This window comes from Drosophila sulfurigaster, chromosome 3 (genome assembly GCF_023558435.1).
Source record: "Drosophila sulfurigaster albostrigata strain 15112-1811.04 chromosome 3, ASM2355843v2, whole genome shotgun sequence".
NCBI lineage: Eukaryota > Metazoa > Arthropoda > Insecta > Diptera > Drosophilidae > Drosophila > Drosophila sulfurigaster.
Genome location: NC_084883.1, coordinates 18473724 through 18500982, shown reverse-complemented (window position 1 = coordinate 18500982; position 27259 = coordinate 18473724). Strand labels below are relative to the sequence as shown.

The following is a 27259-nucleotide window of genomic DNA, read 5'->3' as shown; positions in this document are numbered from 1 at the left end:
ATTGAAAATTAGTTTTCTAAATTGATGAAAAGTAAAAATGAATTGCAATTTGCGAATGTATACGATTTTTAATTTTTTCCAACGAAAAAAGAAAATTAAAATTTATAAATAATAATGAAAAAAAAAATGGAAACAATATTTCATAAATGGATTTGGAAAAGCTGGGTGATTGATGGATTGGTTGAAGTTACACAAAACCAGAAACTTGACGTCAAGTGTAGTTGTGAATTGTATTTTGTGAAATGTAATTTAAAAACCATAAACAAATATTAAACGAAGATGCAAATGAAGAATAAAGAAAAATCAAACAAATTATATATACAATGCATATTTATATATATTTAAAGAAACATAATGAACGGCATTAAATACTTTAACAATACAAATAATGCAGACATTATTTTATTTACACAAGAAATTACATTTTTTAAATCCAAATTAAATGCGATGCTGTCTGTATATTGTGCACATTTCAATTGGCACTGAATTCGTTAACAACAGCAACAATATCCACAACAATAACAACAACAACAAAACAGCAGAAACAGCAACAAATAAACCATCAACAAAGGAAATAAAAAAACAAGCAAAAAACAAATAATATTAAATACATTTGTAATTGAGAAAAGGAAACCATTTAAAATAAAATCTAACAACATAAAATATCGATTTTCATCTACGACTATTGCACTGGGGTGAGGATTGAATCTCCGGCTAATGGGATGGTAAATGGCCTATTGGAGGCGATAATGTGCGGACCTAACATTTATTAGCCATCCTGAACAATAGAAAAACGATTTCTGTGCAAAATTAATGCTTTTTATGGATCCCTTGCTCAACTGCAAACAGTTCATTAGCCTTAAACTTTCGCTTGGATTTGACAGACCCAAGTCAATGCATCCAGTTAATGGTCCACTTTCGTAAAATAAACTGACCTCCTATTTGGCTTTAGACACTGAAGTAGATATTTTGTATATAGTTGTATATAAGTATACTACTTGACCCACAGCTTTGCATTCAAACATTTATATTTCGATAGATTTAATTTTCAGCCTCAAAGTATGCAACAAAAAAATTTATTTGCTGAACCTGTAGAAATTAGAAAAACGATCCTAGCTCGGCCATATCCTTACGCATTTTAGCAGGACTTGTTGCATTCGAATCGTGAAGGCAAAATCTATCGATTGGCATCAAATAATTTGGGGTCATCTAAGAATCCAACACTTGTAAAATTTCGACTTCGGGGCGATGAAGAAATTGCTAAAATCATAAAATCCTGTCTAGCTTCAAAAGTAGAAGGACGATTTGAGTGTCATTTTGCCTGTTATTAGCCGCATTAAAAATATATCGTTTGACGCTAAATTTATTTTGATCCTTCCAAGGACACGGGAGATATAACAAGTTTTCTGTAAACAAAAAAGTCCTTTAATCTCAGCTGCTCGAAGGATTTTCAAGGACATTTATACGGATTCTGCTTCTGGGTGGTAATATCTATTGATCTGGTAAAGGACATCCATATCGTCCTTGAAATGGCGAAGTTACGACGGTAAAAGTGATTTTTCAACAATTTTTGCATACCTCCCCCTTGGAAAATTTTTAAAAATTTTCGATAATTTTTTTTGTTGTATCCTGGAAATTCTTGAATGTCAGTCGATAGTGTTGGCCTGTGTGAACACAAAAATGCATGTCCTTTTGAAATCCCTTCAGATCCTACTGAGTTATAGCTAAAATTAAGATGTCCTTTAAACGAAAATAAATTCTATCTGTGCCATATCCTTGCACATTTTGACAGAACTTATTGGTTTTGGTTTGTAATTATGCAGCTAAAACATAAATTCCACTTTCAGATAGGCTCAACAGTTTTATTGCATTTTTGGATATTTTACAAGCGCTTCATTGTAAACATAAATCTATTAAACATATTAAACTACAATTACAATATTATTATTTTTGAATTCAGTGACTTTCTTATTTGTACGTAAACTCGTTTCGATAAATCGTTTCCATGGAAGATCTTGATGCCATTTGTATACCAAAAATGTTCCCATGCTACTCATATCGTGTTCTCATGCTATTGTTTTGTTATTTCATACGTTATCACACTCATTTATATATATAATAATATATATACATTAGGTTTTAACTTGGTATTGTATTCATACTATAATATCTTTTGTTTTGAATTGAAAATCTATCTATGGACTCAGCTAATGCTGCCAGTCGCGCATCTCGTCATTGTAGATTGAAAAAATGAACTTACTAGAGAAACTGGCAGTAGATTTTCGTGAATAATTCTCATTGTACGTACATAAATTGGAGGTCCTTATTTCAAGCTCATGACCAGTAAACTTTGGCTACGAAAAAATTGGTAAAATCAATATACAACAAGCTAACAACAATCTTGACTAAGCTTATAAGGCATAAAAACAAATTTCTATGGCTCATCAATTATGATCATCACTTCATAATACTCGATAGACTTGTGTAGCCGCTGGCACCTTGAGCAGGCTCCGCTCGTCGTCTACAACAATGACAGCAGCAAATGCTTTTCATCACATCCAAAAAACTGGTCTGCTCAAAGTCATCCAGATCGTTCATAAATACACCAGAGCTAATGTCCTCGGCGGTTCGGGTGCCCACAAAGGCTTTGAGATCGGAGATTGGGAATCCCTCCTTATAGTACGACTTAATCGTATCGTATGCATCCATAATAACCGCAATAAACAGCGATAGCACCACATAGATGTATAGCGATATGAACGAGTACAAATAGATCTGACAGAACCACCAAAGCCAAGTCGCTTTAGTCGAGAGCGTCGCAAAGGTCGCGAACATGTCATCGCCGTTGATCAACGCAAATAGGCACTCTGAGGTGGTGGCCAATGAACGGAATTTCATGTGATAAGGTCCCAGTATAAGCCAGCCACAAAATACAAATCCGGCATAGATCAGCAGGGCGGCGATTAAAAAGCGTAGGATTTTCGGCGCTGCTTTCTTAAGTGTGAGTATTACAACGTTATAGGTCTTGAAGAAGCCCAAATAACGTAGCACGCCAAACCATACGAGCATATTGCCAATGCCCAAGAATAATGAGCAGGTGTCCCATTGATCCACCACCATATAACGACCTTCGATTTGTTCCTTCAGCGCCGATCCAATAATCAGCAGCACATCATTAAAGATTATCATAATATACCTAAAAAAAAAACAATCTCATTAATATGCAATCCGCATTTTAAATCTTATTTTACGCACCAGAAGTTGACAAACTCCAGACGGCCATCGAAACTCAGTTCCTTGCCAAAATGTGAACGGAAGAAGTTGACCGTAGTGCATCTCAGCAAATAGGCTCGCCAAAGAGCGCGAATACAAAGTGAAAAGGATAAGGCACAGGTTAGCAACACAAAGATGTTCAGAATACTTCTGAGTATTGCATCAAAATGCGCTTCCGATATGAAATCCGTATTGCCTTTGCACTTTAAACGCGTTGCTTCCGCATCTAGCGATAGCAGCATTTGTCCATCGTGATCTCGATTGTTAAACAATATGGATACATCAAACTTAAAGCAATCCGGTGCAGACAACGGTCCTCCATTCGCCTTAAAGTTTACTGTCTTGATCTTGAACGTCAACTCCGCTGTCACTAGCGACGCAAAGTTGACTTCAACTCCACGATCTTCTAGATATTGTTCCACTCCAATAGTTGATACATTTTGTGGTAATTTCTCGCATATCTTCTCGATATGCGGATCAAAGATATACGATTCATTGAAGCCAAAAATGGTGCCCTCCTTATAGTTCCACAGGCAGAGCGTTAATGGCGGCATCGTATTGTTCGGAGTGGGATAAAAATATGGTCCAATAGAATGACTGATATTGTCATATCCCACAACCGCATATTGCACAGTGTCGAAGAACTCCGATTTTTTATATAATGCAAATGGTCCCACTGCTGGAGGATAGCTCTCGACTTCTCGTGAAGAATCCCATCCATTCAAAAACAAATGCGAAAATGCAATACGATTATCCCAGGTGTAGTTGATGTGGTTATATCGTGAATGGGCAAACAGACATAACTGCATCGTCACCAAAACAATCTTGACAATCTGTAAAACAAAAGGTATGAATAATGTGCACATAATTCCAAAGAAGTCAGATATCAAATTGATAAGCCAAATCATATTTTGTTAAAAAGTCCCGCCACTTTGTCCCCAATTCAATTCTTATGCCAGGGACTACTCACGTATTGATAATTTCTTAATAAACACTATAAACGTTTTCTATAAATACGCTAAAATGCTTTATGGGGTATTGCTAGTTACGTCATGCTGTCTTATCTTCTGTAGGCTCGTACTTCTTATAGTTATATGCTATAGTTTGGCTTTGAACTTGTGCAACTGACAAGAAACCCTAGACGTTAAATATTATTAATCATGCCCACGCACAACTAGAAAAAAATCCCCAATTAAGCTATGTATTTATCAAGTTAAGTAATATCTTAAAAAAATATGGTACCTCCACAAGTACCAAGCATTATTACGTACTTTTTCAAGTGCGATTTTCTAAAGATAAGCGAAATAGTGTAACTGTTGCCCTTGTTATAACGACAAACTGAAAAACTTTGCGGTTGTTGAGGTCTCTAATTGTTCCCATTTAGCTGGCTCACACGCTAAAAGCTAAGCAAATACAATTTCCTCTGAGGCGCACATTGATTACAACGAGAAAAGCATACAAAACAATATTCCAAAGATGTGTCACACAAACAACAGACAGACGGAGAGACAAACAGACAGCAATTATTCGGCCCCTTGTTTTGGCTATCGAATTGAATCACGTGACACGATGCGAGACAATTAAAAGCTCAACAGATGAATACACTCAGCTTAGTGATGTGCTCTCATCTTACATACACATGCAATAAGTGAGCAATTATTCAATTTACCTGCACCACAAATTTGTAGGGAAACTTGCGTCGTGCCTGCCACTTCTCGATGGGATTCATAAAAAAGAACTGCAGCTTGCGACGCATACGCTCCTCATTGTAGGATGATGCCGAGGATGTGGGCTCTGGAAACTCCGGCTGCTCCACCTGACCTTGTGGCGACATCGATGTGGTTGCTGGTGCTGCTGTCACAGTAACTACAGGCGTTGATTGCAATTCCATGCGTCGTCTCAATATCCTGGTGTTCACGTACTCCTCATCGCTTTCACAGCGTGAGTTCTCCCCGCTGCTGGGCGTATGTGGGTGGTGTTGAGCAGCTTCATAGCTGTCGGTACGGCGTTTAACGGCTGGAGCTGCAGCTGCTGCAGCAGAATTAGCAGCTCCAACGCCGTAATTTTGCATTTCAATGTATTGCACTGGCTGCGTCTCGAGGTCGCAGGGCGCTGCGTTGTTGACTTGGTGTAGAGATTTTCTTTTGCAGTGATTCCGTCAACATGCAAAAGAAATTCTACACACGCGCAACAGGCAAACGAATCTTGGTTATATATAGAATGCTTTGGTGAAGCTAGCGACGCTTTTCGACCGAAATTATAATAAATACTGCCCAAAATAATAATAGACGTACGCGAATTGCTTTGTTTGCGTAAAGATAGTATCGATACTAATGAAAGCAGCGATAAATACATCCATCTCGCTCATTTTACCATACGATATTTATGGTAACGACCTTAACGATAAAGAAATTAATGCGTTGTGGATATAAATCTATTTTTTTTAAAATATATTTTACGATATTATAAAATTCGTTAGACTTCAAAATTATTCCATTTTATGTATTCAATATATATTTTTTTTTTACCCAATATGTTTATAGTAATTGTATTCACATATCGAATATTTATCTTATCGATCAGCCACCACACCTCATTCATGACAACGATAACATTTATTATCAACAAGAGCGCTAATTTTTAAATGAAGTATGATTGCTCGATTTCAAAGTAATTCACACAACAAGTTCATTAAATGCTTTATTGTTCTTAAATCAAAAATAAATAAACTTATAATAAGGAATTATGTCTAAGCAAATAAATATTTTAAATATAAAGCTTATATTTAAGAACATGATCCTTTACTCTTTATGGAAACCTCTGCAAAGCAATAAAATAATGATTAGATATATAAATATGAATTTATTGTTAAGAATAGTATACCAATATTCAAGCAGGATGAATAACATTCTAGTTGTGATTCCCCAGTGTACATATATCCATCGGAGCCACAGACAATTTCATCATTTTCATCGTAAACATTGGCACAAATCTTCTCACAATAAGCTTCCTTGTCCGATTCGAGCTCGGCTGGATCCGGTGTGACTGCAGGCTGTGGATTTGACTGCACTTCCGCATTCTGAAAATAGAAATCAACAATGTGTTCAATCAGATAAATAAAGTTCAATTGTAGTAAACAGTTAATTGTTGGAAAAGTGGTGAAAGCAATAAAAAATTAGATCACCCGAAACTAAATTGGTCTCAATGGCTTTAAACTTATTTAGCATTTTGGTTAATTTACAGCTGATTAAGATCTTCAAATTACTTCACGCAATTCTCATCAAAAACAAGATCGGACCCAGACAACCATAAATAAGAAAACGATATTGTGGCCGACTCACATAATTGAGCGGTTTTTTGGCATTTGTTAAGAGTGGAAAGTTGCTGCGCGTTCTTCGGGCTTTGAAACTGTTTTTTGTGGTCCAAGATTTATCTGGAAATTTGATACACAGCGTTATCGATCTTATTTACATTTTAATTGATACACGAAATGCCATTTGAACTCTTTTTATCATCCAGCGACAGTTCAAACAAGAACAGACCATTTGTAAATGTTTAGATCCAAACAACAATGAATAATGACTTGGGTGTGGTATAAAAATAAGAAAAGAATACACGAAAGCTAGAGTCGACTCTTTAACACCCGGTAGCATAGTTAAAGAATACCAAATTCGAGTTTACGAAAGTAACGGATTTTTGAATAACTTTGTAAGATTTTAATAATCTTATCATACAGAAAGTTTCTAGGCGCTTTTGGACTCGTTTTATTACGAATGAAAATGAATTTGTAACTCGTTTATTTCGCCTTGAGTGGTAAGAAGCGGAAGTGAAGAAATTCTAAAAGAAACTTATCTATCCAGGTCATAAAGCTTTGGAAATATAGGTTATGTGGACAGACGATTATGGATCGGTATATGACTTAGTAGAGTTCACTTTTCAGTGCTTACCTTATTAGCATATTCATTATTATCCTTAGCGATGACTGGAACTTCCTGCACTGGCTTCACGTTCTCAATGATTGGAGCTGCGCTGACCGTGGGGATGTGAGGAGTAGAGGGATGTGTCTCGTAGTAAAACTTTTGTCCCTGCGGCGCATTTGTGTAGCTGGCAGAACCTTTAATAGCATCGTGTTCGGTAAACTCAAATCTCAGGGGTTCTGGCTTTTCTGTCTTATGCCAAACATGGCTGTAGGTCACAGGTGGTGTTTGAGCTTTAGGTTGAGGTGCAGGTTGGGGTTGAGTTGGTTTCGAAGCTAATGAAGTAGATAAAATGTGCTTCACCGATTTGTTGCCATCGGACTTAACGACAAAGGAATTCTGACCTGCCTGATAACTGCCTCGAACCACAGCCAAATTGCCAGGAGCAGGATCCTGTTGGTAGAATAGATCGGCAGCACGCAAAGGTTTGTTGTAACTGGATGAAGCACTTGTGTCCGGCAGATGATGCAATTGGGGTTGAGCTTGCGGTTCCTTTTGTATCAATTTCTGCTGCTGATGCTGATACTTGATCTGATCGCGTTCCACATCGAGTTGTTTGTAGTTAGGCTCATGTCGAGGCAGGAAATACTCGTTGGTGCTCATGAAATGCAAATACTCCTCGGCTGCTTTCGTCAACTTTGGGGGCACAGCGGGCTGCGACTGCTGATAGTTTTGGCCAAAGTTGGCTGCCGCTTTGGCCGCATTTTCAGCATCTTCGTAGACTGCATAGCTATTCTGAGCTTGTCCAAATTGATTATATTGCAGAGCTTGTTTCGTGGCGACATCGGCATAGGCTGCTGCTTGTCCAAATGACTGCACTTGCCCTTGACTCAGTCCCAGTCCCTGACTGTGTCCTTGACCATGTCCCTGACCCTGTCCTTGCCCTTGAACTTGTCCCTGCTTGTAGGCCAGATATTTGTTGGCCTCAACTGGAATGGCGTGCTGTTGAATGGGCGCGTAATTGGGGAATTTGTTGACTTCACTTTTTATAGCAACACCATTGAAATGAGGCGATGCCTTAAAGTTCTGTGTGTATTGATTGGGTTGATGATTGTATTGTTGAATCTCTTTGGGCCTATAGAACTGACTCTTGCCTATATCCAGCACAGCAGCATCCTTGGCATGTGCAAAACGTCCTCCATTGGGGAAATTGTTATTGAATTCGCGACGTATCAATTGCGGACCTGGCGGTGGCCTCCATCCAGCTGGTGGATGCACATTTTCTACACTTGGACGAACGCGAGCGAACTGCCCAGGAGCATTGGCACGACGATTTATGGTGGCAGGATCGGTTAGAAATCGCATAAGACGAGCACTACGCGCCGCTGTTGAGGGACTCAATTCGAGATTCAGGCCTTCCACCGACAGAAGGAGGCAGCCAAGGATAATAAGTATCACAGTCACCGTAAGAGTTGGCATTTTAATTCTTCTGTTATTCCACATATTAAGTGCGTTTGGAGTCTGTTGAAAGTGGAGCTAGTATTGAGAAATTGTTTCGCGACACGCGTGTCTTTCAGCTGCGACTGTCGATAAGCATTTAATTCCCCACTTGGCCACACAGCTGTCGCTTGACGGTTTGTCGTCAGTCAGTTCTTCAAACTTTTACTTTACTTTTACCCACAAAAAAAACAACAAATAAACAAATTCCAATTTTTGTAAATTTAACACACACAAACAGTGGAGCATGCGCATTGGCAGCTTCTTTTGTTTCGAACTGGTTGTTCGTTAGATTGATCTCTCCGAGTATATTGCGGTATCGGTTTTTTTTATGTATGTTTTCTGAACCTGGTCTCTGGTCTCTGGTCTCGGTCTGTCGTCTCTGGGTCAAATGCTGCGACTAACGTTCGTTTGCCTGCAGATCTCCTACAGAACAAAGCGCTTGAATTTTTTTTCTATTTGTATTTGTGTAGTGCACGTATGCAAGGAACCGGATTGATCAGTTCACCACAACTGAAGAAGCACACAACACGAACTCACACAAATTGTGTTGCAGTCCAAGTCTTAATGATTGCTTTCATAAATCATGTCTCTAAATTTTCCCAACTCCAAGTTCATTTAAAGAAGCCTATAGGCACAATTTTCTCGACGAACTTTAAACCCAAAATATGTGCTAAGCATACTAAAGTCGTTGGCTACACGGTATTAGCAAGTCGTAGCCAATCAAGCAGAGGCCTCAATCTTGTTTTAGCTTATCTCGTGGTGAGTGTCACATCTGTGTCTTTTGAAACCAGTTTCGAGATTTCTTTTGCGAACTTCTGTACGAAAACCTATGTAAAGCCAATGTTATAATGCACTCGCAATTTCCGACAAATTGCTCTCTAATCACAATCAGTCCAACAACTTATTTATTTATTATTTCAGCCAGTGTTCGACGAAAGTTGAAGCTAATAGAGTATTGAGAGTTCGAGAATTTTTGGGCTGCGCATTGAATTTTTATGCTCGAAGCTAAGTAAAGCATGTAAGAAAGTCGCAATGTGATCGACTGTAAAATATCCGGAATGAATAAAGTAAGAAATTGTTAAAGAAATTTTAACAAAAATTATTCTTTCATTCACATTATTATTACTACTACTAATTTTAGTATTAATTTCCAAATTAACAAATTTTATAGTTTCTCTATAAACATTTCTGTTTTTTATTTATCTTAATATAATATGAATGTTTATGAATAGATATTCATAAAATGTTAACATTATTCGTGTATTCGTATTCTTTAGTTTGCTATTAGCGATGAATACAAAGCAATATACCCCATTATCCTCCATCTACCTGGTACAACTATTTTAATGCCCATGCAGCCGAATTGTAATACGCATGATAAAACTTTCACTGCTGCTTTTCGGTTTTGTTTTTGAATGATTCCAGTTATTGTTATTTAAATGATCGTAGCAGACAGTTAGACAAGCATAACTATTCATGAAATAATACTGTTACTTCAATAATATAGCTTGATGAAATAATTAAGATCTAACTTTCTGAGTTGATTTATTCAAGTTCAAAAGAAAAGCACAACATATGTAATTTCCGGCAATTAACCGATTCATTTCTATATAGATACTTTTATTGTTATTTATATTAGGAGTTGTATACATTTATTTAAATAATTATAGTTAAAGATAGATATGGATATATTCATTCATAGATATACATATATATTCAATTTTCCTCTCTTAAGTCTTCTAGCTTTTCTTTAATTATCTCATTTGGACAGCCACTCGTATTATTCCCCAGAACAATCACAATGTTCGTTGTATTAAGTACAGGAAAATCGCTTATTGTTTTCTACAAGAAATATCGAAAGGAATAAAGTTTGTTATGGAAATGATAATGTTTACCTACTTACAGAATGCACTCGACTATATGGAGTATCAGCACCTAGACTGGTTGTTACGCTGGAATGTCGAAAACTTCTCTGGTTCCTCATAAAACTCGATTGCTCTCTCAGCAGTCCATTGTTGTAATAGCCAACAACTTTTCTCCCACAAAGTACCTCCTTAAAGGCAACTCTATATCGGCGAGACATAATATTATATAGGATCGGATTAACAGTGCTGAAACAAAAGGAATTTATTTAAATATAAAATATTTTTATCTTTATATTTAACCTACCAAGAAATATAATAAGCAAAGCCCGCTATAGAGAACAGCCATTCATTTATCTCCTGGTAATGGAGATTGTCTTTGGCATATAAGAACCACATTCGTTGCAAATGAAATGGGAACCAGCACACAAAAAATGTGACAACAACGGCAGCTACATTGGATAAATATCAAAATATAAAAAAAGTAAAACATTTCCTCTAGATCTTCTATGCTTACCCAACATTCGTATAACGGCTTTTTTCTTCTTCTGTGAAGTGCGAGATTCTCGATTTCTTGAGCCCTCCTGAACTCCTGTAAGCAAACACTGCAATCATTATCATTAGTAAATATAAAATGTGTAAACATACCTAAGTCTTTGGTGGCTCTGCTTCGAATTTTAGCACCCATGCGACCATATAGCAATATTATGAGTATCATGGGAATAATGAAAAATATGCTAATGGAAATCTCAAATATTGGGAACTTTTCGGGAAACCCCAATTCGATTGAACAGAAGGCGGAGTCCTCTATAAGAGTTCCATCTGTAAGTATTTTATTAAATTGCACATGTTAAAAAAAAACAAAAAAACAAAATATTTATAAATAATTCGAGTCATACCAATTGGATACTCCAGCATTTGAATTTGAGACTTGACTCCAAATGGTATGGCAATTATAAAACTTACAATCCAGAGGGCTGTAATAATTTTAACTGCTCTTTTAAGGCCTGTCATGGTGTACAAATGTAATGGATGACAAATCGCTAAGAATCGCTCCATGGAAAAAGCCACAATTGTGAATACGGAGACATATGAGCATCTGGAATAATATAATCCTTTTTAAAGAATCTATATTCCAGCAGATTTTGTTGTCTTACGCTTCAGATATGAATGCCCGCAGCTTGCAAAATGGCAAACCAAATAAATATGGATATTGATGCCAGTAAAGAAAGATTTCAGTTGGCAAACCTATCAAGTATATTAGATTAGCAAATAATTCTCTAGATGTTCTGATATCTGATAAAGTCCCACCTAGAAGCAGATAGATAAGATCCGATACAGCCAGACTAAACAGGTAATAGTTAGTTGCTGTGTGCATAATTTCGTGTCTGATTATCACCATACAGAGCAGCACATTTCCCAATACACCAGTCAAGAAAATGACTCCATAAATCATGGTTATCTATAGAGCAATAGTTTTTGAAATCCAAAGTTAGATTAAATCGAAAGGCAACGCAAAATTAAGTAAATAATTGTAATATGAAAAAAATCTTAAAGATATTATTTCTATATTGTAAATAGGAATTTATAAATTTTGTAAAAGAATTCTACATTTTAATAAGAAGCTTAAACCTATTTACATAAATTCTAGGAAACAGCCACAAAACTTACCATCAACGCCTTGTGAAGCGGCAATGATTGTGGTCCAAGTATGTAAGATGTGTATTCAACGGTCGTACAATTGATTTGAGGACATCCATTATCATTATCGTACGGTTCAGTGGTTGAGGATATTGTGGCATCCGATGTGGCCAAATATGTGCTTAGATTCGATGGAAGCCAACTTGTCGATGCTGTTGTCATATTTAAAATGTCTGGAGAAATTGTGCTTTCAAAATTTTCCATTTCACAAAAATTTCAATTACAAAATAAAAATTGAATTTTCGATAGTTTAAATTAAAGATCACAGATTAGATTCAAGAAGCTGAAGAGCTTTTCCAACTACACATTCACTGCACACATTTTGAAGGATTTTCGAATAAATTGGCAACCGAATATCGAAAATATAATTATTCAGAGAACGGAGAAAACTACGAGTAAGCTGTCGGTTTCAGTTGCCGGCACGTAATAGCGCAATTTTTAGATGACCGCAGATTACTGTTCATACAAAATCATATTCAGATAAGAATAAACAGTTTGCAAATATGTACTTTTCTTCTTACTATGCGCCAAGGCGGGTAATTAATCTTTCAAAATAAACCACATACGTACTTGCTCGCACACATCTACAATCATTTGAATATAAAAGACGCCCAATTGGTAATACGATATAATTTCACATTTAAATTATTTATATTAAATGTAAAGTCAAGAATTTTCATACAATAAATTGTTTAATGTTCTCAAATAAATTTCAACAGCAGCTGTCTAGTTTTTTTTATCTGAAAATGTTTATTTACAAAGAATACAGACCCACTAATAAACAAATCAATAATTACGTTTGAAACTCTTTTTAAATATTTGTTGTCTTGAAACATTTGTATGTATGCACATACACATGTACTTTTGCGCAGACAATATAATTAAAGCTTGTAAATAAATAAGTAAAAAGGTAAACATTTAAATTGATTAGATAAAATCCAACTTATGCAAATAGCAGCAAAAAGATAAATTCAACAAAGAGCCCGTCGTGCGACTCACAATGTTAATCACTTTATACTCGCACATACATACATAACATACATACACGGTATGATGTGTTTGGTGTAGCTTTTTATTTTCTTTTTTCCACATTTTTAAGTTGACTTACAACTTAATGAGCGCACACTGCGCTACGACTTTATGCAATGAATTATTATTATTATTATTATGGTAATTACTACAATTATTTATTGTAATTTTAAAAGTGAAATTAATACAATTTTAGACTATGAAATAACTATTTGAAATAACGTTAAGTAACGTACATAATTGATTATTTTTAAGGTGAGTCACCAACTAAGAAAATTAAATTATAATATTTTTAAATGTGTTATGAATTAAAGCTTATTTTCAAATTCAGATGGTCTTATCAGAATATTTTATAGGATTAAAGATAAGGGAAGGCGAAAATAAATTTTAAATAACAACCGGGCGATATTTCAATGTCGATATATTTACAAAGTTCACAGTTGCACTGATACCTATCGTAAATCGAGCGAATATTGCCATAAAAAATCGATGTTTTGAAAAAATTGCAAAGTACGATGTATCTGTTTTGCCATCGGTGTTTCTCCACCTTTACTCTGTTTTGCTCATCGCTAACAAGTACTACTCTTGTGTAACAAACAGAACAAAAAATAGTCCAATTTTAGTTCTTAAACAAAAATAATATAAGTGCTGTGCAAATATGCAATAGTGAATAGTGAGTGTTCATCAAATGACCACAAGCATGGCCATTTAGACAAAAATATAAACCAATAACCCAAAGCCCATTTTGACAAAGGCAAACAAAATAAATATCGATAAATCACACAATTTGTTGGTGCGGGGACGGCTACATATGTGGCGGTATATTTTGTAAATTTTGTTGTGAAATTTAATGAACGTGCTACAATTTTGATGTATTTGACACAATTATTTTACGGGAAATCGTACTGCGCTAGTGTCCAAACAATAAATTAAATAATGGGCTTGGCGCAGTCATCTAAACCGTGATTTCGACTATGCAAGTTTGCTGTGGTGGTTGTCCACGTCTATGACATCATAAGGCAATGCATACATTTTGTGTGTGCGACTGCGACACAAATATGTAATTTTCATGTTGTGACAACACTTGCAGGACAAATCAATTGGTTTGCGAAAGTACAAAAAGGAATTGTAATTATTTCATGTACTCCACTTAACATATGTGCGTACTCATGTATTGAAAGTATTTATTTGCATGCGTGTGAGAGTGTGTGTTTGTGTGCAAGAGTACAACAATAAGTGTGTGTTTGCATGCGTATGTGTGTGTCAGTGAGCGATCGGATAAAAAACCAGAAGTCAGCAGAAGTAGGCGTAGTTTGGTGCAATTGGGATTTATGTGTGACTCATAATTAAGATACACCCTAAGAAACTAAAACCGACAACTGCATGACAGCTGTTTTGCAATCGAAACAGAACAAAGTACATACATAAGTGCATAAGTATATGCCGTATGTATGTATAGCATCTAGTACATACATGCAAACTTAAATACGTACATCTAGCTATATAGTATATGCAGTCCACATACATACATAGCATATAGAGCATATGCATGTGTGTGTGTGTGCATACATATGTTATTCGAGCACAGGCGCAGTGAAATATCAATAGTAAAAACTTGTACGTTGTTTAGTGTGAGGCGATGTCATAACTTAAATAATGTACAAACAAATTATATATACAAACATCGTCTATATACATAATGTACTTATATGCGAAAGAATGAAGACTTTAAATGAAAGATAAATCGATTAGCGACAAGCGAATGTTTGTTGATTTTGTTTGCTTGCTGTGGAGATAACTACTCAATTGCCGACAAGAAATCAATATCACAGACATACATGTACACATACATATGTAAGTATTGTAATACAATTATCTTTTGTCGCTGGCAGATTCCACCTATTCGGTTGTTGTGAAAAAACTGCAAAATTGGACAAACCCTTTGCGACTTTGTACGACAGAGAGAAGTCGTACCCACGAACAGTATTCGGAAGGGCAGCACCATCAGCGAAGATGGTACTACTTCCAGTACCACGCAACCTCAAAGGTGAGCAGATGACACATCTTTTCTATAGAAATTGAGTTACTATTTCTTTTCTATTTTTGTCTTGCAGAAATAACTCAGATATTTCCGGCGAGGAACAAACAGTGCAAGAAGCAGCTAAAATCCAAAAATCGGTACAGTGCGCTTCTCCGAAAACTGCCTCCCCAGTTAGAAAAGTCCACGGAACGACTGCTAAACTAAAAGACACAAACACAGCACAGCAGCAGCAAAAGAGCAACAGTAGATATCGTCGTCATCGTCAGGGATCTGCACCGGAGCCACACATTCAAAGCACCTGCACTCAACTACAGTCATCTGCACGTCATTCAGCCACAGTGGATCCACTTGCCGCCTCACCATCTCATAGCAAAGGCAATCTGTTAAGTCGTCTACTGCGTCAGTTCTCCAGCAGTGCCATCACTGGTCGCCAAGTCAATAGTAAAGCCACCAAGGAGCTGCAAGTTCAATACGATAACCACAACAATCACAACCAGCAGCAACAGGAAGAACAACAGCTGGAGTGTAATCTTAGCGAGTCGGTAACGTTAACCAATTTGTCCAACGTTGAGGGCCTCGTTGGCGTCGAGGCAACGGATTCAACCGTTGCGACACATAATGAGGCAACAATGGATGGTGAAGCGCAGTCGTCTGATGCAGTCAACAACAAGAACACGAAGCCAGCAGACGCTGGTGTAGTAAACGCGGATAGCAGCAAAGCAGACAGCAAAGACATGCCAGCCAAGGCAGTGGTTGTGTCTCCGTCCCCATCCACGGCTGCCGATGCCAATGTCAAGCCCAAGCAACGTGAGACGAGAAAATCATCGTCGGATACGGGCATTGAGCCGGTGCTGAAGCAGCACACAGCATCCACCGGCACAGGATCACAGTCAATGACGGGTCCGTTGCCATTTAAGTCGCCGCATGGCAAGGCAGGCAAGACGGGCGGCAAGGGGACGGACAATTATGTGCAGACCATACGTTTTGTGCGCAAGAATGTCGATCAATACAAGAGCAATGCGAATCCCCTACAATTCGAGGAACTGGAAACGGAATTCCCTCGCGACTACGATGACAACATTGAGATGTTGTCGCGTGAAGCGGAGCATTTGGAGGAACAATTCCGTACGCCAACACGCTCGAATACCACAGATGCGGCCAACCATCAAGTGGCCGGCCTCATAGAGAATATCATCACGGAGGCGTCGCGCAGCGTGAAAACCGAAAAGACTCAGATTGATGTGCCATGCAAACCGGCTAACAAACAGTCGACGGGTGGCAAACGCGTTGGCTTTCAAGTCGAGGAGAAGATCGACGTCGAGGGCCGGCAACACGACGCAAGTCAGCCAAAGGATTTCGAGAATTTATCCAAGCAGGCCGAGAGTGGTGAACCCGTTTCTGGCGACTCATCTACACCCGGCACAGAAACATCGGTATCCCAGCAGCCATCATCAACATCCACAGCGTCGGCTACTTCGTCGGTTACTTCACTGACGAAGGAGCGCAAAAGCGATGAGGATGACGATCCGGTGGCGATGTCGCCTTGCGGACGTTTCTTTAAATACGACAAGGAAGTCGGTCGTGGTTCCTTTAAAACCGTCTATCGGGGTCTGGACACTCTAACCGGAGTGCCTGTGGCCTGGTGCGAATTACTCGTAAGTCTTTTTGTAAGACAGCAAATCAATAAATTATCTTACTAAGGATTTACGAATTTATGTAGGACAAGCAAGTGAAGAAGAGCGAGCGCACCAGGTTCCGAGAAGAAGCGGATATGTTGAAGAAATTGCAGCATCCTAACATAGTGCGTTTCTATACATACTGGGAGTTTCCTATTGGACGCAAAAAGAATATAGTACTAGTCACCGAGCTAATGTTATCTGGTACTTTGAAGTCGTAAGTATATTGTGTAAACGTTTCACGAATTATTAAATAATGTGTCTTCACTTTACAGGTATCTGAAGCGATTCAAAAAAATACACCCAAAGGTATTGAAGTCATGGTGTCGTCAGATCTTGAAAGGTCTTAACTTCCTGCATACTCGTCAATTTCCTATAATTCATCGTGATTTGAAATGTGATAATATTTTTATAACTGGCACCACTGGTAGCGTTAAAATCGGTGACTTGGGACTGGCAACACTGAAGAATCGGTCCCATGCTAAATCTGTGATTGGTACACCTGAATTTATGGCACCCGAGATGTACGAGGAGCACTATGATGAGTCCGTCGACGTTTATGCGTTCGGCATGTGCATGTTGGAGATGGCCATATCGGAATATCCATACAGCGAATGCAAAGGACCCGCCCAGATCTATAAGAAGGTCATCTCTGGCATTAAGCCAGCGGCCCTCTCCAAGGTCGAGGATCCGAATGTCCGCGACATTATCGAGCGTTGCATTGAGCTAAAGAAAGAGGATCGTCCCAGGTGTAACGAGCTGCTTGAATCGGAATTTTTCGACGAAGACATCGGAATACGCGTGGAGCCCACGGCATCAGAACAGTTCCTGTCCGATCCCAGCATTAGCATCATTGAGTTTCGACTGCGTTTTATGGATCCAAAGAAGCGCTCTTCTCGCCACAAGGAGAACGAAGCCATCCAGTTTGAGTATAACGTTCAACACGATGAGTATGAGCAAATTGCCCAAGATATGATGAAGGAGAACATCATCTCGGAGGACGATTCGCGTGCTGTGGCTCGTCTGTTAAAGGTGCAAGTTGTGTCGCTGCTGAAGGAACGCGCCCAGCGCCAAACCCAAATCAAGCTACAGAATGAGAAGTCACGGCTGGAGAAATTGGCGCTGCAAAAGCAACGTGAAAGCTTGCCGACAAATGTGGAGGAAGAGGATGACGAAGAAGACGAGTCAGAGGACGAGGAGGATGGCGTTAAATGGAATCAGCGACTCAAGTATGAAATACTAAACACCGACTCCGAAACCAGCCTGGTGACCTCCACGAACAGTGCCGATCCCCAGAATCTGGTGGCCCGATCAACTACTTCCATACAAAACGGGAATAATCCATTGCAACAGCAGGCGTTGCCACAATTAGTGGCCGGACAGCAAAAGGTGATTGCATCTCCGGCTATTGCGCAAGTGCAGCAGCATTCAGCACCGGTTCACTACATACAGAACCCACAGATGGCTTCATATCAAAATGCCAACAGCGCCATGCAGGACATTGCGAATGGGCATGGCCAGGTCATCTCACCCACGGGCAATCAACAGCAGCAGCAACAACAGCAGGCCGTACAGCAGCAGCCAGTTGTGCAACTGCAGGCAGCACCGCAAGCTGCAGCGCCAGCCCAATTGATAGCTCAACAGGTGCAGCCCGTTGTAGTTGGTCATCCACAGCAGCAGCAACATTTGGTTGATCAGCAGAAGGTACAGCAAATACCCTTGCAACAACAACTGCAACAGCTTATGCACACTAATTTGCCAGCAGCCGATTTGGTGCAGCAGCAACAGCAACAATACTATCAGCAACAGCTTGCACAGCAACAACAGCAGCAGCAACAGGCGTATGCTCTCCAGCAACAACAGCAAATGCAAACACTACCACTACAGCAACAACAACAGCTGCCAGCATCACAGCAACAGCAAATGCAACATCAGTTGCCAGCACAACAGCCCATTCCAAAACAAGCTGTTCAACAGCAGCCCATGCAACAGCAACCTTTGCAGCAACAACCTTTGCAGCAGCAACCTCTTCAACAACAAACTATACAACAACAGCCCATTCAGCAACAACCCATGCAACAGCAACCTCTGCAACAACAGCCCATACAGCAACCCCTGCAACAACAACCCATACAGCAACCTCTGCAACAACAACCTATTCAGCAACAACCACTGCAACAACAGCCCATTCAACAACAACCATTGCAACAGCAACCTATTCAACAACAGCCCATTCAACAGCAACCTCTTCAACAGCAACCTCTTCAACAACAACCTTTACAGCAACAACCTTTACAGCAACAACCTTTGCAACAGCAAACCATTCAACAACCTCTGCAACAACAGACAATTCAACAGCCAACTGCAACTCAGCAGCAGCTATTACAGCAACACCATTTGCAGCAGCTGCAGCAACAGCAACAGTTCGTTCAACAGCAGCAGCAGCAACAACAACAACAGCAGTTCCTTCCAAATGCATTAACGCAACCACTTCAAATTCCCATTTCAACGCATAGCACACAAATGACGATGCAACCACTTGTTGCTAGTGCCCCACAGATAATGGCACAACAGCAGCCGACGGCAATATTAATGCAAGGACAAATACAGGTGCCGGCAACGATGCATCAGCAATCGTTGCCAGCCACTTACAGTCAGGCTCCGCCTGCACAGCAGCAACAACAAATTGTGCAGCCACTCGCTAATGTTGCAGATGTGCAACAGCAGCACCAACAAGCTCAACAACTAGCCAACTATGCGAATGCCAACCAAATGCAGCAGCAATTCATACAGACTCAGCAGCAGCCACAGCAACAACAACAGCCGCAGCAGCCGATACCCTTAGAGCAACAGTTGCAGCAGTTGTTGCACAGCCAATCACAGGCGCAAATTGTGCAGCAGCAACAGCAACCGCAGCCTCCACTGCAGACAGAACAACATGCTCAGCAGGCACAGCAACAGCCACAGCAGCAGCAGCAACTGCCTATCAAAGTAGTTACTCAGCCAGCAACTGTAACCGTTGTGGCTCAAGAACATGTAGTTGCTCCGGTGCCAACCAATTTTGATGCTGCAACGCCAAGTGTCGAGCCAACAGCAATTGCTACCGATGGAGAAAAGCAGCAGAAACAACAACAGCAACAAGCCGCTGGAGGACGCGTCCAAAAGCCGCGTCGCTCGAATCGCAGCGGCAACGAACGCATACCAAAGCTAAGCGTGACCAGCGTGGATGAGGGCAGTGTAATCAACTGTCACATGGAGAACAAGCTGAAGACCATAACATTCAAATTTGACATTAGCGACGTCAATCCCGTTGAAATTGCTAATAAATTGGTAAGCAATCAATTTACAATACAAATTAATGATTAATGCTGATTCAATGAAAATGAAATGCTTTTGCAGATTGCGCAAGATTTATTGTCGAATTGTCAAAGCACTGTGTTTGTGGAAATGATTAACGATATTGTGGAGCAGGTTAAGCAGAATCCGAATCAAATTCCAATCCCAACCACCTATCGCCGCAACATTGAGAAGGTACTTTCATTGCGCAATTTCATTTCAAATTTTATCTTTTTGCACCCTAAAAAAAAACAAAACAAACAAATTGAGAAACGGTTTCAAGATTGCAGCGGTTTTGGAAAACATTTACAGCCATTTCGAATCCCATTGGAGCCATCCATTTTGGAATATTCTTATTATGTTTTTAAATGTTTAATATATATGTATGAAATGGAGAGCAGATAATATGTGTGCATTGAAGAAGGAGTATTAATTGGAAATACTACTACTATACACATTTTTTTAACCTGATGATGATTATGTATGTTGTATATCTCTACTACTTATAATAAAACAGGTCCGTCACGCGTCTCTAACTCGACAGCGTTCCACATTTAGAACACATCAAAGACATAGATCTGTAAGTGTTAAGTGCACTGTTAAGGGCTTATCTTATCTCGTATAAACATATACTACTTACTTACTATTTTAATTACATACAATATACTACTACAACATAGTTTCTTTACTTAATAGGTTTATCGTTTTATATCGTACTCAACGAACATTTCAAGTATTTATTGTATTGTTTATTCGTTTATTCGAAAACGCTGTATTTACATATATATTTTTGATTGCATATTTAGGCAGCACACTCACACAAACAACAACACCTGCAAGATCTTGACAAATCAATATGTATTATATTATTATAACAAAATTCGATGTTAGGGTTTGCCTATTTACCGCATAAGTTGATGTTTTCATTTTTGTTTTTGAGTGGATTTTTGACACCAACTAAGACTCCCACGCTCCGTTCCCTTCTCCTCAACGAGCTCAATTGGCTTTTAATCATTTACATTTTTCGAAATTGATCCAAATCAACAACACACAAACACACTTGTTTTACTTTTTAGGCAGTAGCATTTTATATTGTCAATGTATTTATCAGGTTAACGATACCATATATATTACTATGTTTATATTCCCTCGACAAACTCTTGTTTCTTTCTTTTATATATATATATATATATTTAATGCTTATGAGTACCTACAACACCAGCGCATTTAAACCGAGACAAACTCTTAAAAACCCAAAAAAGTTTCATAGTTTATAATTGATATCGAAATGTATTTCAACGCACGAATTATTTTAGCGGGATGAAACCGCCAGCGACATCACAAAGATGTTCGACTCGACAGCGCACAACGCGGATGCAGCTGGAGGCACCTCGGATGCAGCTGGAGGCGCCACGGATAAATCTAGCACTGGCGAGGGCAGAGCACGCGAATCTTCGATCCAAAGCAATGCGGATTTGCAGACAAACATTGCAACGCCACCAACAACCACTTCCACGATGTCATCCTCATCGACGACCTCACGGGATGCCGGCAACAACAGCAATGACGTGACCATTGGCTCGGGTTCGGTCTCACGAAAGACCAGCACCGCCTCGGAGTACACATCGCTGTCCATTGACTATATGCCGGACAGCGCCATTACGCCAACGGGCAACGATGCGTTTCATCCGCTGGATGGCTACTTGGATAAACCCCAATCCGAGCAGAAGGCACGCAGTCTGGCCATAAGTCGAGTGCAAATGCTGTTGGAATCGACGCGCAGTGAAGCGAAACCCAGAAGTTTGAATTTGCCACTGAATCGGCAGTTGAAAATTGTCGAGGATCTGAAGCATACTCGCAGTTTGGATGATTTGAGCGAAGTGAACATCACATTCGAGATGCCGCCGAGCAAGGTGGCCAAGCAATCGACGGAACTGGCCAATGCCAATGCCGACAAGTCCAAAGAGAGTGGTGTCCAGCTGGGTGCAGTGCAGCCACCAGGCGGCGGTGGAGGAGCCGCCAATACGCTCGAACAACTGAAGATCGAACTGGAGAACATTACGCATGCGCATGCGTTCGCCTCTGCTGTGGTGGCGTCAATTGGAACGCGGCCAAGTACTTATCAAGCCTCGCCGGCAATTGCATCGATGAAAGCTCTGTCGGCACAGCAGCCGGTGCCGTCGTCCGACATTGTTGTGGTTGGTAGTCAAATTCTAATTCAAATTGTTATGTGTTATTCGTATTCGTAATTGTAATCGTTAATCGTAATCTCGTATCGTAAATCTATATATTGTGTGTATAATTTGGCTCTTTTGGTTTAGCTTTCTTTTGATTTTTTTTCTTATTGTTATTCGTAGATTTGCGTATTTAATGTTAAACAAAAACGCATACTAATACTGCTTACTGCTCTTGATTTGTTATTAATAATTTGTACTTAATAGGATTACATTATTCAAGTAGTTAAAACTCTCTATTAGTATAATAATCTGTGCAGCAAACTCAACAGATCAACAGTAAATAATTCATATTTTATTTTGTAATTGAAGGATATCCTTAAAATGTTTAACATCAGTCTACACTGGTTGCGGTTGTAGTCACCTAACATACTATTATATAACATAGTTTAACTTGGTCTGGCTACACAGAACTAATAACGACTGCTTTCCAAAGACTTATCTCCATTCACCAGACAGACTTGTCGTTTTGGTTGTAGTTCCATTCGTAGTTTGTAATCGTATTTGATTTGATTTCGTACTAACGCTTTTCGTTTTTGGTCAGCTATAACAACTGCCTTCATGTTGCCATCTGGTATCCGCAGTCGCGCATTTGTCGGTTATCTCTCATCCAATGCAATATGTTTCTATGCGCAGGTTAACAAATCAAACAGCGTGGGAGGTGGCAGCGGATCGGCTGCTTCATTTGGACAGAATACACCCACCGCAGTGCTGAACTCGGCACGTGGCTCATCGGTGTACAACTCGAGGCGCACGTCCATTGACAACAGCATGGGATCCGATATGCAATTGCCTGCAACGAACCTCAACATCAACCACGAAGGCGTCGTCACCGCCAACGACGCTACGACTGAGGGCAGCGACAAGAAGCTGGCCAAACAGGAGAGTCTCGACAAAGTCACGAGTGCGGGCAGCGAGTCCAGGAATCCCAGCAATGGTGCACTCAACCAGAACTCCATTGCGGATCTGGAAAAGAAATTGGCCGCATTGCGACATGCTGACAACACAGAGGAGGTAATAAACTTATTTGCACCTGATTACGATCCAAGCAAATAATAATTTTTAAACAATTGCTTTAGCAGCCAGCTGCACCTGCTGCCGTACCTGTGACAAAGCCATCGGAGGAATCGGTGGTCAGCGTGAATGCTCGGAAAATCTCTCGATTTAGCGTTAGTCGCGTACAGGAGCAAAAGACATCCACGGACGAGGCGCTGCATAATCAATTGAAGATTGATCTGCAGATCGCCGGCCAGGGGCACAATTTTAATGCCAACTCTGTGCAAAATGGTAGCATGGTCAATACGCCCACAGAGCTTATTAGTTCGCCCATACAGAACGTGCCGTTGGCCATTAACGGCATTCAATTGATTTATCAGCAACAGCAGTCTGTTCCCACGGGTGTCAACGTGATGGTGCCCCAAAATCAGGCGTTGCAAAATGGAGCTGCTGCTCAGCAGCAAGTGCAACACGCGCCACAGCAACAACAACAACAGCAGCAGCAGCAACAGCCGCAACAAATGCTGCCGCAGCGTCATCAACAAATTGTGAACGCAGTGCCACAACAGCAACAACCTCAGCAAATACCGTTGCAGCAAATGGTGCCACAGCAGCAGCCAACGCAACTTATACCTCAGCAGCAACAACAGCAGCAGCAGCCAACACAGCAACAACAGCAATCGATGATGCTGCAACAACAACAGCAAGCTGCACAGCAGTTTGCCATGTCCACATCACAGCAGCAACAACAACAGCAGCAGCAGCAGCAGTATATGCAAACACAGGCAAATCAAATGCATCAGTTGACGCCACTCGTCATGGGCATGGGCGTGGGTGTGGCACAACAGATGCAGCCACATCAATTGGCCGGCATGCCAACGCATCAGCAATTGCTGCAACAACAGCAAGCTCTGCAATTACAGCCGCATCTGCAGCAGCAACAGGCAGCCATGTATAATCAACAGCAACAGCCAAATTTTCAAGTGTCTGCAACGGGTCAGCTGCTGCAACAAGCGCCGCTGGTAGGCAACCAGCAGCCAGCTCAGCCCATGCAGCATGTGCTGCAACCACTGTTCAATCCAGCTGTGGCAGAAGGTAAATAACACTCGCCTAATCAATTTACATAGATTAATCGAACAACATTGAATTGCAGTTGCTGAGGAGCCCGTGTCTTTGGCCGCCACACATCCACATCTTTTGCCTAGCGATATTCAATCGGTAAGCATCATAATTTACGTTTGATGGCCTTCAACTAAAGTTCCATGTCTGCCTTACAGGATATTAAGCATAATCTAGACTCGTTGGTCAATCAATTGTGCAACACACGCTTGGGAACAAACCAGCATCAGCGACTGCTGCTTCTGCGTCAGCGACAGCTCATCGAGGAGGACGAACTGCGCTTGAAGCATTACGTGGAATATGAAAAGTTCCAAAAGGCATTACGCCAATGTAAGCATAATTTCATATTCAAATTTATTAATTATTTAATGTAAACGTTTCTCTTACAGCTCTTAGCACAAATGCGCCAGCAACGACCGCGTATTATTCGCCAGCTGCTGCTCCGGTTCAACCAAACTTGACAGCTCCAGCGACAGCAGCACCAGCACCACCATCGTCGAACACTACACCAGCCGGTTCAGCAAATACATAAACGTTTCAACAATTTGAATCCATTTAGTGTTGCCGCGGCGTCGTCGTAGCAACCGTAATCAGCAACCGATCGCATCCCCTCCTCAATTTCATGACAAGTCATTAAAATATTGCTACCCCGAAAATGGTTTGGCAACTACTGAACTCTGCTATTGGGCACGATTGCGATTTCGAAAATTCTGGATCTGCCATTAGATATTAAGTGCAAAGTTGTCGGATTATGTGGGGGGAAAATTGTCTGTAAATATGTAGTCACACAGTTATTTTGATTTGATTTGCCATTGTTTCGCTTATTGTTTTAATTTTGTTTTTGATTTCTACTATTCATATTCTTTATATGCAATGCTGTTTCCTCTCATTTGTTGTCAATCAAAATGAAGTTTCGGATTTTATTTAAGCAAATTGTAAATTTGATTAGCGCTAAAGTGTAAATAAATATTTCAATAATATCATGTACACTCATACATCAAGATACATACTTATTACTATTATTATTATTATTATATATATACATACTATATATTTTAAAACCATCAGTGATTTATGTTTTTGCGTAGTTATTAAATAAATAAACTTTTATTGAACTTCAAGTGATAATATCAATACAACCGTCTTTCTCCAGAACCCTTTCGAAGGCAAGGACATGGAATTTGCAATTTTTGCTTTTTTCGCTTTCTAAAACAAAGAATAACGTACAGAATCATGCTAGCAACTACTATCACTCATCATTCGTGCTTTTATAATGTGCGAATGAATTCGAATAAATACCTATGCTTCACAGTATTTTCTAATTATATTCATTTGCATTAGCTTTTTAAAAATGCTTTCTACATTTTAATATTGTTTTGGAGACTGTGTGTTGCATCTGTCCCCAAAATTTCTTCACTAAATAATTTTTCTGAACGGTTAGTACCTTTATACTAAAGTAATCCACCACTGATAAATCCAAAGATTGCAACAAACCCAAGAATATTTGCGCCAAGAATTAAATTAAAAGAGAATTTACTATTGATATGTATGAGCTCAGCTCGTTACCTTGGATGGTAACAAGTGTATGGAGCACTTGCGTTTATGTAATAGAAAATACAGATACAAATTGAATATAATACAAAGAATTGAAAACATTACTTCTTTTAAACTTCATCCACGAATATGGGATTTATTTACTCGTACATAATAATATAATGCAAACTTAAACAGTTTTCAAAAAAAGAAACATTTGATTAACACATTTGTGGGATGGATCAAAAATGAATCAAAGAAACATAAACAAATCTTTTCGATGGAATGACCCACATATTTACAAGTTACACTGTAACATCCATGGTATCCTTAATTTCATTGCCCCATTCTCGGGCCATTATCATAATTTCATTCATGGATAGTTTGGGTCCGATCAGGGGATTCATCTGCGTCAAATAACAGCAAAGCCAACTGCGAAAGAAAGATGATAAAAGTTAATGTATTTGTCATACTTGGTATCTGTGTGTGTGAACTTATGCACACATATCAGGGCCACCAATAAGAGATACTTACAATAGCCAACAGGTAACAGCAGTAAGCATAATGCAGCACTGGGTAACACTATGTACAAATAAGAAGTAATTATAAGTAGAGTTTAAGTAAATTGTGGAATTTGAGTTACTTACCCCCTGTTAGGGCCCCGAGCAAAGAAGGGGCAAATGATGCCAATAAAGGCCCAAATAGCAGTGATAATAACTGGGGGAACGTAGGCTTCAACCATTTTTAGGCACTGTTTGTAACTTATATGTAATACTGAAGATCTGCCGTGATCAGCAGGTTTAGTTGATGGTTCGGAAACAAAAAAATGTTAATAAGTGATCACGAACAAGGCACTTTTTTCAATCAGTATGAATATCACATGACAGACATGGGACAGAAACATATGTTGACAACGCTGCCAGACTTCGCATGGGTGTGTTGTGTTGTAAGCTGTCAAAAAAATAGGTTTTTTTATTATGGAATTTTAAATTTTTTGAATAAGTGCAGTCTTTAATGACCAATTAAAAAAAATTAAACATCA

The 27259-nt window shown here is 39.5% G+C and overlaps 5 protein-coding genes across 6 annotated transcripts; 1 reads left to right on the top strand and 4 right to left on the bottom strand.

The window, feature by feature from the left end:
- Window positions 1-1822: 1822 nt before the first annotated feature.
- LOC133845754 (mucolipin-3-like) lies at window positions 1823-5604 on the bottom strand. Its single transcript, XM_062280314.1, has 3 exons — window positions 4943-5604; window positions 3256-4106; window positions 1823-3196 (listed from the first exon to the last, which is right to left on the bottom strand). Exons 1-3 carry the CDS (start codon window positions 5342-5344, stop codon window positions 2458-2460), a joined length of 1992 nt encoding a protein of 663 aa, XP_062136298.1. The 5' UTR covers window positions 5345-5604; the 3' UTR covers window positions 1823-2457.
- A 356-nt stretch (window positions 5605-5960) lies between these two features.
- On the bottom strand, window positions 5961-9064 carry LOC133845755 (uncharacterized). Its single transcript, XM_062280315.1, has 3 exons — window positions 7221-9064; window positions 6157-6352; window positions 5961-6093 (listed from the first exon to the last, which is right to left on the bottom strand). Exons 1-3 carry the CDS (start codon window positions 8691-8693, stop codon window positions 6059-6061), a joined length of 1704 nt encoding a protein of 567 aa, XP_062136299.1. The 5' UTR covers window positions 8694-9064; the 3' UTR covers window positions 5961-6058.
- A 1232-nt stretch (window positions 9065-10296) lies between these two features.
- LOC133844643 (neuropeptides capa receptor) lies at window positions 10297-12707 on the bottom strand. Of its 2 annotated transcripts, none has more exons than XM_062278725.1 (9): window positions 12224-12693; window positions 11864-12014; window positions 11710-11800; window positions 11452-11651; window positions 11201-11374; window positions 11070-11144; window positions 10860-11004; window positions 10594-10801; window positions 10297-10532 (listed from the first exon to the last, which is right to left on the bottom strand). In XM_062278725.1, the coding sequence occupies exons 1-9, from the start codon at window positions 12455-12457 to the stop codon at window positions 10407-10409; spliced, it is 1404 nt and encodes a 467-aa protein (XP_062134709.1). In that variant the 5' UTR covers window positions 12458-12693; the 3' UTR covers window positions 10297-10406. The 2 variants fall into 2 exon arrangements, with proteins under 2 accessions (XP_062134709.1, XP_062134710.1); XM_062278726.1 differs by having other exon boundaries at window positions 10379-10532; window positions 10590-10801; window positions 12224-12707.
- A 2494-nt stretch (window positions 12708-15201) lies between these two features.
- LOC133845887 (serine/threonine-protein kinase Wnk) lies at window positions 15202-27027 on the top strand (the record flags this gene model as incomplete). Its single annotated transcript, XM_062280519.1, has 12 exons — window positions 15202-15329; window positions 15397-16978; window positions 17044-17216; window positions 17275-20329; window positions 20399-20530; window positions 20853-20915; window positions 21652-22533; window positions 23206-23583; window positions 23649-24660; window positions 24719-24783; window positions 24843-25014; window positions 25074-27027. Coding segments are annotated over 12 exons (7785 nt in total), but the record flags the coding sequence as incomplete, so codon positions are not given.
- On the bottom strand, window positions 26344-27001 carry LOC133844284 (V-type proton ATPase subunit e). Its single transcript, XM_062278202.1, has 3 exons — window positions 26865-27001; window positions 26752-26799; window positions 26344-26649 (listed from the first exon to the last, which is right to left on the bottom strand). Exons 1-3 carry the CDS (start codon window positions 26957-26959, stop codon window positions 26523-26525), a joined length of 270 nt encoding a protein of 89 aa, XP_062134186.1. The 5' UTR covers window positions 26960-27001; the 3' UTR covers window positions 26344-26522.
- Window positions 27028-27259: the final 232 nt, after the last annotated feature.